General features: G+C 49.7%; 2 protein-coding genes and 1 long non-coding RNA gene across 4 annotated transcripts in view; 2 read left to right on the top strand and 1 right to left on the bottom strand.

Annotated features, from left to right (window-relative positions):
• DPYSL5 (dihydropyrimidinase like 5) overlaps positions 1 to 6,780 on the top strand; it is a 38,347-nt gene extending 31,567 nt beyond the window's left edge. The window contains exons 11-13 of one of the 2 annotated variants that reach the window (XM_082216583.1): positions 829 to 1,036; positions 2,321 to 2,489; positions 6,213 to 6,780. In XM_082216583.1, coding sequence (XP_082072709.1) covers positions 829 to 1,036; positions 2,321 to 2,489; positions 6,213 to 6,298 — 463 coding nt within the window. In that variant the 3' untranslated portion in view covers positions 6,299 to 6,780. The remainder of the gene's footprint in view (positions 1 to 828; positions 1,037 to 2,320; positions 2,490 to 6,212) is intronic. The other variant, XM_082216584.1, reaches the window with a different exon arrangement.
• Positions 1 to 15,027, bottom strand: part of LOC309529773 — a 405,398-nt gene that overhangs the window by 318,122 nt on the left and 72,249 nt on the right. The gene's annotated exons all lie outside the window — the stretch shown is intronic.
• MAPRE3 (microtubule associated protein RP/EB family member 3) overlaps positions 1 to 15,027 on the top strand; it is a 125,809-nt gene that overhangs the window by 72,588 nt on the left and 38,194 nt on the right. The window lies entirely within an intron of this gene.

Below are 15,027 nucleotides of genomic sequence, written 5' to 3'. Positions count from 1 at the left end.
AGGCGTCTCTGCTTCTCAGGAAAAGACACCCAGTTTCAGTGGCAAAAGAAGGGCTCCAGTTTCGCCAGACCCCCTTACGTCCCTTTAGTGCATTGGCAGAGAAGGACCCACTTGCTTCTGGCGCCTACGCAAAGGTCTCTCTTCCTCCTCCTCCTCCTCAGTAGCGCAGGGGCAAACGATTGTCCTCCTTGCCCAACGGATGCTTGCAACACATTTCCCTGCGCTCTGATCCTGTTGCTTTCACAGCATGCAGTAGATGGCGCAAACACACCACTGCCTCCCGCTTCTGTCCGGGGAAGGGGACACCCTGAGCTGCAGCTAAATCTTGCAGCGTGGAGTCCTCCTGGCCAGGGTGCCAGGGAGCCAGCCATGCTGTCTCTCGGGATGCCCCATTCCATTCCCCCTCTGCCACCTCTGGCAAGAAGCAGAAGGGCTTTTTTTGCCCTGCTTCTGCAGCCTTGCGGGGCGTCTCTGCCCAAGCCTGCTGATCCCTCCCTCTTGCTGGGGCTCCTCCACTGCTGCTCATGGGATCAGCACATGTTTGAGGCCTCATCCTGCCTCACTTTGACATTGCGTGTTATTATTTCCATATCCCTCCTTTCCCAAATCACAACAGAGAAGGTTAAATAAGAAAAACCTATAAATGTACACAATACAAAGTTGGCATGCTCCCAAAAGTCTTTGCTCTGCAGCCTCTTTCTGGTGGGGCTTCTAAAGGATCAGGGAGGAAGCTGGGAGCCGGCCACACACCCCCCCCCGGCCCAAGAGGGAGTCTGAGCAGCTGCCGGCCCAAGCCCTGCCTCACCTCCTGCTCCCTGCTGCCCCCAGGACCATCTCGGCCAGCACCCAGGTCCAGGGCGGGGACGTGAACCTCTTTGAGAACATGCGCTGCCACGGGGTGCCCCTGGTCACCATCAGCCGCGGGCGCGTGGTCTACGAGAACGGCGTCTTCATGTGCGCCGAGGGCACCGGCAAGTTCTGCCCCCTCCGCTCCTTCCCAGACTCCGTCTACAAGAAGCTGGTGCAGCGGGAAAAGGTACCGGGGGCAGAGCGGGGAGGGAGGGCAGTGCATTGCATTGCATGCAGAGACACCCATCGCATGGCAGCCTTGAAGACCACCAGGGATTGGGGGGGGGGGCTCTGCAGAGAGGAAGAAGAGGAGGAGGGGCATGCCCAGAGGCTTTTGCTCGTGGCAGACACCAGAGGGTGGGCAGGGGGAAAGGCTGGAGCCCCCCCCCCCCCGTTCCTCCATTTCGGGCAGGAGTGTGGCTGTGGGAAGCCCAAGGGGTGGGGGTTTGCAGGAGGAGAATAGTGGGGCAGGGGGAGGCACAGAAGGTGGAGAGCAGGGCTGAGCACCCCAGGTGTGCTTGTGATTTGGGCGTCCAAGTGCAGAAATCCAGATGCATCCAGGTGTTTGGGGTTTTGTCTTTTGCAAAGAGGGAGGAAATGTCTCACCTTTTTCCTGCAAGGAGAAGAGCTGGGGCTTGGCCAGGCCTGGCCTGGCATGGGTAGCAAGGCTTTGCTGGGGGGGGGGGACTGAAATGGCTACCACTTGAGCAGAGGGGCAACTTAGGGATGAAGAGGAAGGGGCTTGACTGGGAGGGGAGATGTTGGTCCCAGGAGAGGCTGGCAGGAGAGCAGAGGAGCGACCGAGAGACCCAAGGGAGGGGGCTTAGGGAGGTCAACAAGGAGGACCCCCCCCCGGCACCCCAGCCCTCCCCCCCGAATCCTGGAATGGTAGAATTGGCGCAAGGACCCTGAAAGCCTTTTAGTCCTTCCTGGGATGGGGGGGCAGCCAAGCTCTGCACCCAGAGGCGAGGGAAGGCAGGGGGAGCCGAGGGAATCTTCCCAAGGGGTGGGGGCTGAAGAGGGGGTGAGCCAAGCAACCGGCCCCCGCCTCTTCGCCCTACTTCCCCTCGCGGTCCTTGCTGTAAAGAGAGGGGAGGCTGGGGAGCCCCGCCCTCCTCCCAGCATGCCTCAGTGTTTGACCAGTGGTAGTCTGGGGCGAGGAGAGTGGAGGGGGGGAGGGTAGCAGAGAGTGGCGCCTGGAGGGGGTCCCTGGCAGACGTGGCGCCGAGGGCCCAGTACCTGCTGGTCGAGGGGGGAAAGGAGAGGAGCCCCCGTTCCCAGCCCCCAGAGGCAGCTGCCCCCTCCCAGCCCAAGCCCCCGCCCCGGCCTGCATTTCACCTGCCCCCCCCCCGCCCACCCCGAGCCCCCCAAGAGGCAGGCTCCCCCTTTCCCCACCCTGGGGGCGCCGGGGTCTCCAGAGGCCGCCCTTCCGCTGACCTGTGTGTGCCTTTTGTTGTCTTGCTCCGCGCAGAGTTTAAAGCTCAAGGGCGTGGACCGCACCCCCTACCTGGGGGACGTGGCCGTGGTTGCCCACCCTGGGAAAAAAGAGACGGGGACGCCCCTGGCAGACACGCCCACCCGGCCGGCCACGAGACACGGGGGCATGCGCGATCTCCACGAGTCCGGCTTCAGCCTTTCCGGTAAGAGCGGGGCTGGAGCGCGGGGCCTTCTGTGGGGGAGGGCGCGCACAGGCGGGAGAGCCCCCCACGCCATGCTCTTTGCACCCCCCCAGGCTGCGGCATCTTCCCTGCCCCGCTTGCCCGCCTCCTGCCTTGCCCAGCAGAGCCAGCTGCCCCACTCGGGCTGGGACCTGGCTTCCCCCCTCCCCTGCGCCACCACCCACCAGCGCCCCCCATCCCCAATTCCTGCAGGGCCTGCTCCCTGCCCCGATCCCCAAAGCCACCAGAGTGGGACACAGGCAGGAGTCAGGCCAAGCCGCTCTCTTGGGGGGGGGGCAGAGCATCCTGGAAGGGGCACCCAAGGGTCATCCAGCCCAGCCCCCGCAATGCAGCAATCACAGCGGAAGAATCCCTGACAGGTAGCCAGCCAACCTCTGTTGAAACAAGGAAGGAGAGGCCCCCAATTTGGGGGGAGTGGGTTCCCCAGCGCTGGGTATTTTGGCTGGGTCAGGATAGCCCCCCGCCCAGCCCCTCTTCCCCCCCCCCTTGAGGCACACCTGCAGGGCTACACAGAAGGGGTGTCGCTCCTTGCAGAGGAGTCTCCTGCCAGCCGCGGCCGAGAGGGATCAGTGGGGCAGGCAAGGAGGCCTGTGGGGCTGAGGGGTCGGAGGGGCAGGCGGTCCCTTGCCCTCCTTCTCTGCCACAGTCCTTTTCCATGTTTATTTATTTATACTTTTCAAGTTTTTACATTTCACTGATTTTACAATCATTTTGACATTTCAAACCTTGACTTCCTTCTCCCTCTTTCTGCAGTTCCTCCCATTTGTTTTTCATACCTTCTGCATATCCAAATTAACTTAATTTGCTCATTTGTTTATCTGCTTTAAATATATACCCTTATAAAACTGCAGGCTGTTAAATAATCCTGCCGGTGTTTTTATCTTTTTATAATTTATCTGTAAATATTGAATAAACCATTTCCATTCTTTTATAAAAAAATGTTATCTTGATTTCTTATTCTTCTGGTAAGTTTTGCCTTTCCGCATATTCCATAAGTTTTTGTATCCATTCTTCCTTTGCTGGGACTTCTGCTTCTTTCCATTTTGGGGCAAGTAACATTCTTGCTGCTGTAGTAGCATACATAAATAAAATTCTATACAATTTAGGGAGTTCTGTCCCTATAATTCCCAAAAGAAAAGCTTTTGGTTTTTTTACAAAGGTTATTTTAAATATCCTTTTCATTTCATTATATATCATTTCCCAGTAAACTTTAACCTTACTACAAGACCACCACATATGGTAAAAATAACCTTTCTCTTTACATTTCCAACACCTATTTGATTTAGATTTATACATTTTTGCCAACTTGCTCGGTGTTTGATACCATCAATATATCATTTTCATATAATTTTCTCTTAGACCATAACATGCTGTAAATTTTATATCCATATTCTGCAATCGTTTCAATGCTTCCATGTCTATATTACGACCAATATCTATTGCCCAGTGTATCATTTAAGATTTGCTCATCCTTTGTCTCCCATTCCAATAATATTTTATACATTTTAGACAGCACTTTTACATTACATTACAACAGGTCTCTCTCCAGTTGTGATATTTGTTCCCCAAACCCTCATATCCTATCTTTCTTAAATACTTAATGCAAATGATATTGTATCCATGTTATTAATTTTCCTGATAATTCCTTAAATTCTTTTATTTTGTACTCCTCCCTCTTAATAAATTTCTATAAGCAGTCTATCTTTCTATCATATGCTTTTTCTTTACCACTATGGCTTCCAACGGTGAGAGCAAAAGTGGTGTTTTTACCTCTAATAAATTCTTATATTTATGCCATACTCTATAATTTTCCCCCTAATTATATGATTTGTAAATCCTTTATGAACTTTCACCTTTTCATACCATAAATAAGCGTGTTAACCAAAAATATTATCATGACCTTCTAGATCTAGAATATGTGAATTTTTTAATGTCATCCATTCCTTCAGCCAACAGAGACAAGATGCCTCATAGTATAATCTCATATCTGGCAGGGAAAAACCTCCTTGCTCTTTTGCATTCTCTGCCACAGTCCCGAGAAGAAAAACCCCACTCCAAAGTTGCTAATTGCATTTCAAGGGCGTTGAAATGCAAATAGCAGCTTCCAAAAAGGAGGTCTTTCTTGGTATCTGGTTTGGACCTGAGAGTGGCTGGGGGCGCTGGGGCTGGGGTCCCCAAACCATGTGAGGTGCTGTCTCTTCTCTGGAGGTGGTTCAGGTGGCATCTCTTCTGCTGGAGGTTGCATGGTCAGTCATTTTGGGGAGGGGGCTTTCATGGGGTGATGGGTAGGCGAGAGGGCAGGCTGCACCAGCGATGTGATTTTTTTCTTTTTTGGCGGGGGGAGAGATTCTCTTTGTACTGACCCCTGCGAAGAGGGCTCTGTTGTGCGCAGAAGCCGTGGTTGGCAATGGGGAATCTGCTTCCTAGAGCAAAGTGGGGGGGGGAGGCTGCCAGCCTGACTCTTTCAGCCTGTTTGTCCCTTCAAATTGCGGGGGGGGTGGGGTGCCTCTTACTCAAGGCTGGCAGAGCAAGACGTGCCAAGTCTGGTTAATGCCAGGTGTCAGAAGTGAGAGGCTTCAGGCTGGCCTCCAAAGTCCTGCTTGGGAATTCTGGGAGGTGCTTTTGCCGCTGGATTGGACCTGGCAGGTCCCTCTCGGCTAGAACCTCAGTGTCCCGTCCCCCCCCCAAAAAAGGGTGGGAGCAACTCCTGCTCCTCCTCAAGCTCAACCCCTGGCAGGCTCTGGAAATGGGGATTATAGCCATTAAGGGGGTCTCTTCCTCTTCCTTGAATTGCTCAGCAGTGGGGGGGGGCAGGGAAGGGAGATTGCAAGCCCTGATGTAATATAATAATAATAATAATAATAATAATAATAATAATAATAATAATAATAATAATAATAATAATTTATTATTTATACCCCACCCATCTCACTGGGCTTCCCCAGCCACTCTGGGCAGCTTCCAGCAAAATATTAAAATACCGTAACACATCAAACATGAAAAGCTTCCCTAAACAGGGCTGCCTTCAGATGCCTTCTAAAAGTCAGATAGTTATTTATTTTCTTGACATCTGATGGGAAGGAGGTGCCACCACCAAGAAGGCCCTCTGCCTGGTTTCCTGTAGCTTGGCTTCTTGCAGGGAAGGAACCGCCAGAAGGTCCTTAGAGCTGGGCCTCAGTGTCCGGGCAGAACGATGGGGGTGGAGACGCTCCTTCAGATATACTGTATTAGGTGGATCCCCCCCCCTGTCCTGCTTCTGCCTCCCCTCTAGGGGCGCCGACTTGCTCCCCACATGAAGGGGGCCTGGCATCACATGACGCGCCCCACCTCTGCCCAGTCTGCAAGTGCTTGCCTGGCAGCAGCAGGGGATAATCACCCCTCAATATTGGGGGTGCTCAGCCCCTCCCCACAAATACTGAGGGGCCGAAGCCCCTTCCACTCTCTATAGCCTCTGCTCCCTTCTCACCCTTTGCTTGCCCAAAATTGCAGCAGCAGGAAATAGTTTTTTGGCATTGGGGAGGGGGGTTGCGCCAGAATTTGGGGGGGAGCTGGTGGGGCTGTTTACGGGGGTCCTCGCCACAGCTTTTCTCCTCCCCGGCTGGTCCTTTTGGCCTGGTTGGGACAGGATGTGCCCCCCCCCGTTACCGGTGTGCTTCTGACCACCCCGTCCTTCTCTGTCTCCAGGTTCTCAGATCGATGACCATGTTCCAAAGCGAGCTTCGGCCCGGATTCTCGCTCCCCCCGGAGGCAGGTCTAGCGGCATTTGGTAGCTGCTCCCCCGACTTGTCCCCCAACTAAGGACGCCGTCGCCGCCCCCCCACTCGCCCGGCTGCCCCCCCACGCCTCATGGGCTCCAGGCAGACACACCTTTCACTGGAGGCCGCCGAAGACCAGCACTTCACACCTGATGACCCCCACCAAGACCCCTCCCCGGAATGAGGCTGCCGGGGGGGTCCCGGGCCAGAGGCACCCCCCCTCACTCCACGGCTGCATGGAAACGCAGGCTGATGCACGGGGGGGGGGCGGGCGATGCTGGGCTGCTCCTGTCTCTTTCTTCCCGGTAGAGGGGGGCAGCTCCCCCAAGTGCCACGGGCGGTGGGAGTGGGGGCCGACTTAGGGAGGGGGCAGGGCCAAGGGGGGGCCACCTGGGCCCCCAGTTCCTTTCTGTTTTGCACGTTGGGTTTTTTGGATAAGTGACATTTTGACTTGTTTGTGCATCACGTGGAAAAAAATGAATAATCCTGAATTGAAAGGTGCTTTGTGTGACTAGCAGTAGGATAGAAAGGGGAGGCAGGTGGGGGGGGCTGGGCAGGTCTCTAGGGTGGAGCCCCCCCTTTTCCAAGCAGCGTTTGCTGTGCAGAGAGGTTCATCCCAAGATTGCTTAGCAGTAGTGGGACCCCCACTTTTTGCTCTCTTCCCCGGGGAGGGGTGATGATGCCATGAGGTGGATGGAGGGGGGGTCCTCTGCTGCCTGCCCCCCTTTTCCCTGGCCTTCTCTGTAGGCCCCACTCAGTGCCTTCTCTTGCGAGGGGGGAGGGCTAAAGTGGGAGAACTCGCACCCACCCCGTCCTTCCGCCAGCCCACCAGGCAGGAGTTGCCGGGGGCGCAAGAGGAGGGCCAGGACCCCTGGCCTCCCCCTAGAGAGTGCAGTGCAGTGGTTAGAGCAAGGGGACCTCTCTCCCCACATTCCAGCATAGGATACGGAGCTTTCGTATCTGCACCTTTTGGTAGGCAGGAATCCCTTTCTGATCCTTGGGTAGGGAGAATGGCCCGTGGGGTGAAGGGACCAGAGAGCCGGGAGGAGGAGGAGGAGGCTGGCTGCTCCCCAAACCTTTGGGGCCTCTGCTTGCCACTCCGCAGAGGAAGAGGGGCTGGGTGCATTGTCCTCTGCGACCCACTGTGAAGAGCTTGGGGGGGGGAGCCAGTCGGGGTCTCAGCCCATGGTGGAGAGCACCCGTTTGACCCGAGAGGCACCCCGTTGAGATATGGGATGCCTTGAGAGTCGCCAGCATACTCCCAACAACATTCCTCTTTTAACACAATGGTGCTAACCCCACCCACCCACCCCCTGGCTGACTGTTGGGGCCACAGAGCCCCCCTCCACCCCCCCTCTGCCCACCCACCCGGTCTCCCTCTGGAGTAGTGTGAAGTGTGAACCGTTACTTGTGCACCTTCTCTCCCCCCCCACTAGTTGGTCCCCGTAGGTGTGCGAGGCTGGTGGGGGGCACGACAGAGGACTGCGGCGGAGGAGGAGGAGGAGTCCCGGCCCCCCGCCCGCCCCTCCGTTGGGATAGTCTTGTAATGGCTGTGATAGCACCTGCTGCCCTGTGCGTTTCTGTTTCCTCATTAAAGAGTGTTCTCATGGTACGAGGCTCCTGCGTCTGTGCTTCCGGGGTTTGGGCGGGCAGCATTGAGATTTGGGGGGGCCTTCAGAAGCGCTCTCTCAAGGGTGGCTCAAACCAGCAGTCCATCAGGCACCAACAACCCACAGGTAGCGATTATGGGGCCAAGATGGCGTCCGGCACTCTTCTTAGCTGCGCCACTGTGCTGTCCGTGCTGGTCAAAACCTATTCCAGCCTCTTTGGCCCTTTAGCAGAGTATACACAGCGGTAGAAACAGTTGCAGTGTGTGGGTAATAAATCAGACTGCACGCAGGCTTTCTTTCTTATCTCCAACAGCCTTTAATCGTGTAGAAAAACATTGTAAACTCAGCCTTAAACACCCGGCGACAGAGCGCACATGTTTCGCCTCTCGGTCAGAACCGAAAGAGAACTCACACACAGAGAAACACTCCCGTATGTGAAACATAGCCACGCCTCATGATGTGAGACGTCACTCAGAACTCTTAACCCTGTAAGTTCTGATTCTCTTCACAGCGATTGCATCTGCTTTGGCCGGTTACCGTATTTTTCGCTCTGTAAGACACACCCGGCTATAAGACGCACCTAGTTTTAGAGAAGGAAAACAATAAAAAATATATTCTGCATCTGTGCAGCGCCTCTCCAACAAAGCGGGAGGAGAAACGGAAGGGGTGCCATTTTTCTCCTCACGCTTGCGCAGCTTTCCCTCTGCGCAGCGCCTCTCCAGTGAAGTGAAGCGTTCCTCCTGTTGCCCAGAAGAAGCTTCGCACGGCTTTCCCAGAAGTCAGAACAGCAAGAGGGATCACTGCTTTCGCTGCCCAGCTCTCCCTCTTGCTGTTCTGGCTTCTGGCATAGCCGCGCAGCCTGCAGTCGCTCCGTAAGACGCACGCACATTTCCCCTTACTTTTTAGGAGTGAAAAAGTGCGTCTTATACAGCAAAAAATACGGCCATTAAATCTGCCGTGCTAAACGGGATGTGGGTGTAAACGAAATGTGCAGAGCTACATGCACCAGTTGGCAGCAAAGGGCAGCATCGTGGGGGGCACAGAAGTGCATTTCCTCCTGCCCCCCCCAAAGGGGCTGAGGCTTGGGATTCCTGCCTGCTTTGCTCTGTCACACACACCAACACACACCCCGCCATGGTCCCTTGGAAGGTTCCAAGTTGATCCACTAGGGGCATTTGACGAGGGTCTTTCCTTTGAAGAGATCTCTTGCTGCTTCAAACATTGCTAAATAATCTAGTTGTCAGTATCTCTATCGATAATAATTTTTATTAGTTTTCAATTACAATAACCCAATAATAGCCTCATTATAACAATGCCAAATCATAATACAATTATTAATACCAATCCTTCAGGTGCCAAATCATGTAATTTAGGTGCCCCTCCCCCCGCGTGCTAGAATGGATGATTTGATGATTTCTGCGTTCCAAAATCCTATTAATTTCAATCACACTCCAGTCAAAATAGCAATCCCTTACACAACAACTGCAATATTAACAACTTCCATTCGTACTGACACATTAAATGATTTATAAACATGCAGGTGAAGCATTCAAACCATATCCTTGTTCTTCCTGTGGCAATTATTCTGTCCGTGATGTTTTTCTCTGTCCTTGAAAAATATTATGTCTATCTTTTCCCGGTTGTTGCTGTTCTCCTTCATTCCTTGGGTGGAGCTAATATCCCATTGTTGTTTCAGAAGTTCTCCATTGCTCTGTCCCGTGCTTCATTGTTTTGCAACTTTAGCATCAGCTGCAAAAATCCCAAGCTGCCCCAATAAAAAAACTGTTTTTGCCATTTTTTCCTCTCAACCTGGGAAGGAGAGTGATCTGCAAATAACTCAGTGATGAACCTTATCAACTCCTTGGCAAGCTCACAGATTCCTTTCATCCCTCTATTCAGCCGAAGATAAGCAGTTACACTTCCAGTTTAATTAAATTCCAAGTCATTTTAGCATTATTCAGTTCAGTCCGTAGATAATAAAGGATAGGGAAAAGTCAGCTCTAAATTTCCATCGTAAATCTTTGGCAAAATAGAGCTCTCCTACCTTTTTCCTTTTCCTTTTTTTACACACACAGTTCCATTTGATGTTATATTCCATATCTGCAATCCAGTTTCATCCCACTTCCCTGTACATACACAAATTGAACAAAGCACTTCAAGGGAGGGTTGCCAAATCATAAATGTACAAAAGAAAGCTTTATATCAAGAAGCTGTAGGCTCCCCCTCATCTTTTACACCGAATGACGTCTTATTTCAAGTTCAAACCTTAACAACCTTGCAGCTGCTTCAATTCCACAGTTGATCTCATCTCTTCTAGCACACACCTGTACATTAGTCTAAATTAAACTCTTAATAGGAGAACCTTTGCTTCTTAATGGCGGCGAAGGAGGGTTTTCAGCAGGTGAAGGGCTTTTGCACTCAGCGCCTCCCTGCCCCCCACAATCCATACCAGAGTGAGAGCTGGGTACCGAGACGATCTGCGAGTGAAGCCAGTTCCCCCCTGTCCCTGGGGGAACTTGCAAGGATAATTACCCTCAACTATCCTTGTTTTTTCTTTGCCAACAATCTCCCGCAGTCATGGGAGCTGCCTCCATTAAGGCAGACCAGAATCGGAAGCCCCTAGTTGTCTGTGTGTCTGAACTTTGAGGATCCCCTTCAAGGTGGTCAGTCTACTTGAGTTAAAAGATTCTTCAGGTAACCATCGTACTGCAAACAAAGTACAGATCACCCATGGTTCCTTACACTGGTTCTCAATTTTACTCTTGGACCCCTCAGTTTGATCCCATTTGCTAGAATGAACTGGAGGAGGTCCAAGACCTCATTGGCTGGCAAAGGCAGAGAAAACTTCAGAGCCTTCTTACCTGCGAGATGCTTCCTGGTCTGCTTCAAAGTGTTTGCACCCATTTTCTGATCAGATCCTGCCCTTAAGACTGCCAGCCCCCCCCCCGCGCCAGTTCTCTAACTTGGCTCTGTGGTGCCCATCTTTTGGGGGCCTCCCTCCTAAGTTGGCTGGTGGCCTTTCACCCGGGTCCCTGCTTATCTAGTCCCTTTAATATTCAGGTTTTCCTGGCAACCCCCCCCCCCCCACAACTGCTACGGAAATGCCCCCCTTGCTTTCGGATGCCCGTTTCATGAATGGTACCAGTGCAGCTGGGTCAATAGACAGGACAGAGGATATGAAAAAGAAAAATGTGCGCCTCCTTGATTTCAGATTCTTGTTGACTCCCTTGCTTTCGGATGCCCAATTTTTGCTTTTTGTTTTTTTAAGGCTTTTTATTGCAAAGTAAATACATCAGTAACAAGCCATACATAAAGAATAATATAAAGAAAAAGAAAAAAATAAAGAAAAAAACACAAAGAAAAATAGACAGTAAAACAATAAAGAAAAGTATATTTCAATACAATAAACACTTCCCACCAGTTTTCCAGGTTAGGACGTTAAGCTAGGCAGCCTGTAGTTTCCAGGATCCCTCCCAGAAGATAGTGGCATCCTCACAACCCTGTGGTTGTTCAGTTTAGAAGTCACCAGGCCATGAATTGCTGCAGGTGACATACCTGCCAGCCTCTGAAAAGTGCTGAGTGCCCCCCAGTTCTCTGGTGACCATGTAGAATAGCTCCGCATCATCAAGACGGGGGGGGGGGGCGAATGGAGCCTCATCCAGAACAGTGCTGAGCACCACCTTCCTGCCAACAAAATCTTCCCTGGTTTCCACTTTCCTTGATTTCCCCATCTCCTGTCCATCATGACCCCAGGCACCAATTCAGCCCCCCCATTGATGAAAAGTAGAACTGGGAGGCTGGAGTCCTCCCTTCGCTCCCAATCTCTGAATGACTTCACTCAGCAGTTTCATTAAGATTTTAGAGTGCTTGTGAGACAGGCAGAACCCTCCATGACCCCACACTTTATTCTTGGGTAAGGAAGGGAGGTTTTAATTACTGTCTTTCTTCATTATTTTTCCCGTATAGCAAAGTACAGTGGTGCCTCGCAAGACGAAATTAATCCGTTCCGCGAGTCTCTTCGTCTAGCAGTTTTTTCGTCTTGCGAAGCAACCCTATTAGCGGATTAGCGCTATTAGCGGTTTAGCAGATTAGCGGCTATTAAAGGCTTAGCGGATTAGCGGCTAAAAGGCTATTATCGGCTTAGCGGCTTAGAAAAAGGGAGGGGGAAAGCGATAGAAATCACAAGACTCGCAAGACTTTTTCGTTTTGCGAAGCAAGCCCATAGGGAAATTCGTCTTGCGAAGCGCATCGAAAAACGGAAAACCCTTTCGTCTAGCGGGTTTTTCGTCTTGCAAGGCATTCGTCTTGCGGGGCACCACTGTATCACTATTTTGTTACGAAGATGAGAAGAAGCCATTAATGAAAGGCATCTCGCTGGATGAGAAATAAGACCTTAGAGAAATTAAAGGGGGGGGAATATGGTTTGAAGCTCAACATCAAAAAAAGGAAGATCATGGCCACTGGTCCCATCACCTCCAGGCAAATAGAAGGGGAAGAAATGGAGGCAGTGACAGATTTTACTTTCTTGGGCTCCATGATCACTGCAGATGGTGACAGCAGCCATGAAATTAAAAGATGCCTGCTTCTTAGGAGAAAAGCAGTGACAAACCTAGACAGCATCTTAAAAAGCAGAGACATCACCTTGACAACAAAGGTCCGCATAGTTCAAGCTCTGGTTTTCCCAGTAGTGATGTATGGAAGTGAGATCTGGACCATAAAGAAGGCTGATCGCCGAAGAATTGATGCTTTTGAATTATGGTGCTGGAGGAGACTCTTGAGAGTCCCATGGACTGCAAGAAGATCAAACCTCTCCATTCTGAAGGAAATCAGCCCTGAGTGCTCACTGGAAGGACAGATCCTGAAGCTGAGGCTCCAAGACTTTGGCCACCTCATGAGAAGAGAAGACTCCCTGGAAAAGACCCTGATGCTGGGAAAGATGGAGGGCGCAAGGAGAAGGGGACAACAGAGGACGAGATGGTGGGACAGTGTTCTCATAGCTACTGATACGGAAAGGGGGGGGGCAATGTCTTCTTCACTTCTTCACTACATTTTTTTTAAGTTACAAATAATCTGTTTTCATTTATTTAATCAGTTTCTCCATGATGTCTATGAAGTTAATCGAAGCACAACCAAACATTGTTTGTGGAATGGTACTTGTTTACCTTTGGCCTGAGCATTTCTTACTAATTCTGTCATTTTGGCTAGTGCAAGGTACCTGCACAACTTTAAATTGCCATTCATTTTATTGGTATTAACTCATTTCCCAGTATTCCGCTATTAACATTACAGCTGATGTCACATCAAGAAACACTTTTATTTTCATTTGGGATGTTAGAATGCCAAAACAGATTACTTCAGGTTACTTATTAATTGTGTGTCTTAGCATTTATTTATTTTTGGTTCCTCATAGCTCATTTTTCTGTGTTTGTGTTTTACTTTGGGGGACATGTTCATCACATGTTGAAAGTCAGTCTCATGAAGTTCTTTTATTGAATAGCACATGGTGAATTTTAAGTTTTCCTCATTGTTTTTCCATTTTTTCCAGTCCAGTAGTAATATGTGTGGTTTTGATAATATCTTTGTACTATTTAATAATAGTTATTTTCTGAATCTGATGTCTTTGTGTCAAGTCCATTTTCATCTAACTGGTAATCTAATTTTTTGCTTTCTTTTTTATTTTTTAACCTTTGTATTTTTTACAGTTCTCTTTCTATACATGTGGAGTAATTTTTTATTTTATAATATGAAAAGAACAACAACAACAAAAATTAAGTGAAGGAAAGCAAACAAACTTAGCAGATAATCACAGTAATTATATGGAAATGTGATAATGAATAAAATGTTTAATCCACTAAGATTTTATTATTTGCAACTTCCAACAGAAACCGAAGGACATCCTTTTCGCCTTTTGCCCCCTCCCTTTTCTAACTGTCTTTAAGCCCCAAAACCCTGCCCCTTACAGGATATCACTTCTACAGATGTGCAAGGATGAAAAGCAGCAACAACCCCTCATGGCTAAGGGGAGGAGTTGAATTGCAAGGACATTTTCTCACTTTTGAACCTTAAGACTGTGCTCCAGGATTCAAAAGATACATGCATAAAAGATCACAATTGTGTCAAGATATGTAACTGATATTTAATTAGTTTGTTTTGTATTATGTGTTATTATGTAAGAATGTTGAAATGTGTCTGACAGTGTGATTTCCACAAAGGGGGGCAATTTTTGTGTGTAATTATTTTTATGTTAATGTCTTATTGCTTACACACCAATGGAGAATTCTCATGCATTTTATACTTTCTAATAGCTCACACTATTCTGGAGTCCAATGTTTAGATCAATTTATAACCACATTTAATTGTTCCACCTGGCACCCTGCCAACTTTCCATATCCATTTTAAAATGTGTTAAACCTCGTTTTTCCAAGGACAAGCTTCTGGATCCATAAAACACCAGGTACATGAAGGTGCATATGCTTTGGTTTAGCAGGAATGATCCCTTATAGAGTTAAATTGACTTATTTGGACAACTGCCCTTGTTAAGAATGGTTTTCATTTAACAGATTGGTTTGAAGAGTTGAGAACCATGGGGCAAGATAAATTCAAATTGGACTCAGTTTGAATTGGGCAAGTGTATCCAGGCTGCAATTAGCTTTTTGGTCCTTTAAGTGCAAGTGAGCAACTCTCCATGCGTGCAAAACCACAGCCTATAATAGAATCCCATAGGAAGGCCAAGGCCAAGGCATCTCCCTCACGAGATGCCCAACCTATGTGCCAGCTATGGTGAATGCCAGGCAACATGGTTAAATGAAAGCCCCGAGGGGATTCAACAGACAGGATGTGTTGCTGTAGCACTATGTCAGTGTGAGACCACAGAAGAGCTAGCTTGACACCTGAGAAACACACAAAGATGGCAAAGGACAAAACACCAACTGCATTTTTCAGTCAATTAGACCTTCCTGCTAGGTGTAAAGCATAAAACACTATTGAGAATGCCACAAGTAATTTAGCAACAAAATACAAGACGTGTTCTTTATATAATACCCTATATGCAGCTACCTGCACTGATATACTTGCAAATGATCGTAAGAGGCATGGCTTGCAAGTCCCTTTCAGGTTTGCATAAAGCCACACATC

Source organism: Podarcis vaucheri (assembly GCF_965113315.1).
Source record: "Podarcis vaucheri genome assembly, chromosome: 3".
NCBI classification, from domain to species: Eukaryota; Metazoa; Chordata; class Lepidosauria; order Squamata; family Lacertidae; genus Podarcis; species Podarcis vaucheri.
Note: the sequence above shows the minus strand (reverse complement) of the source record. Positions and strands in the feature narration are given on the sequence as shown.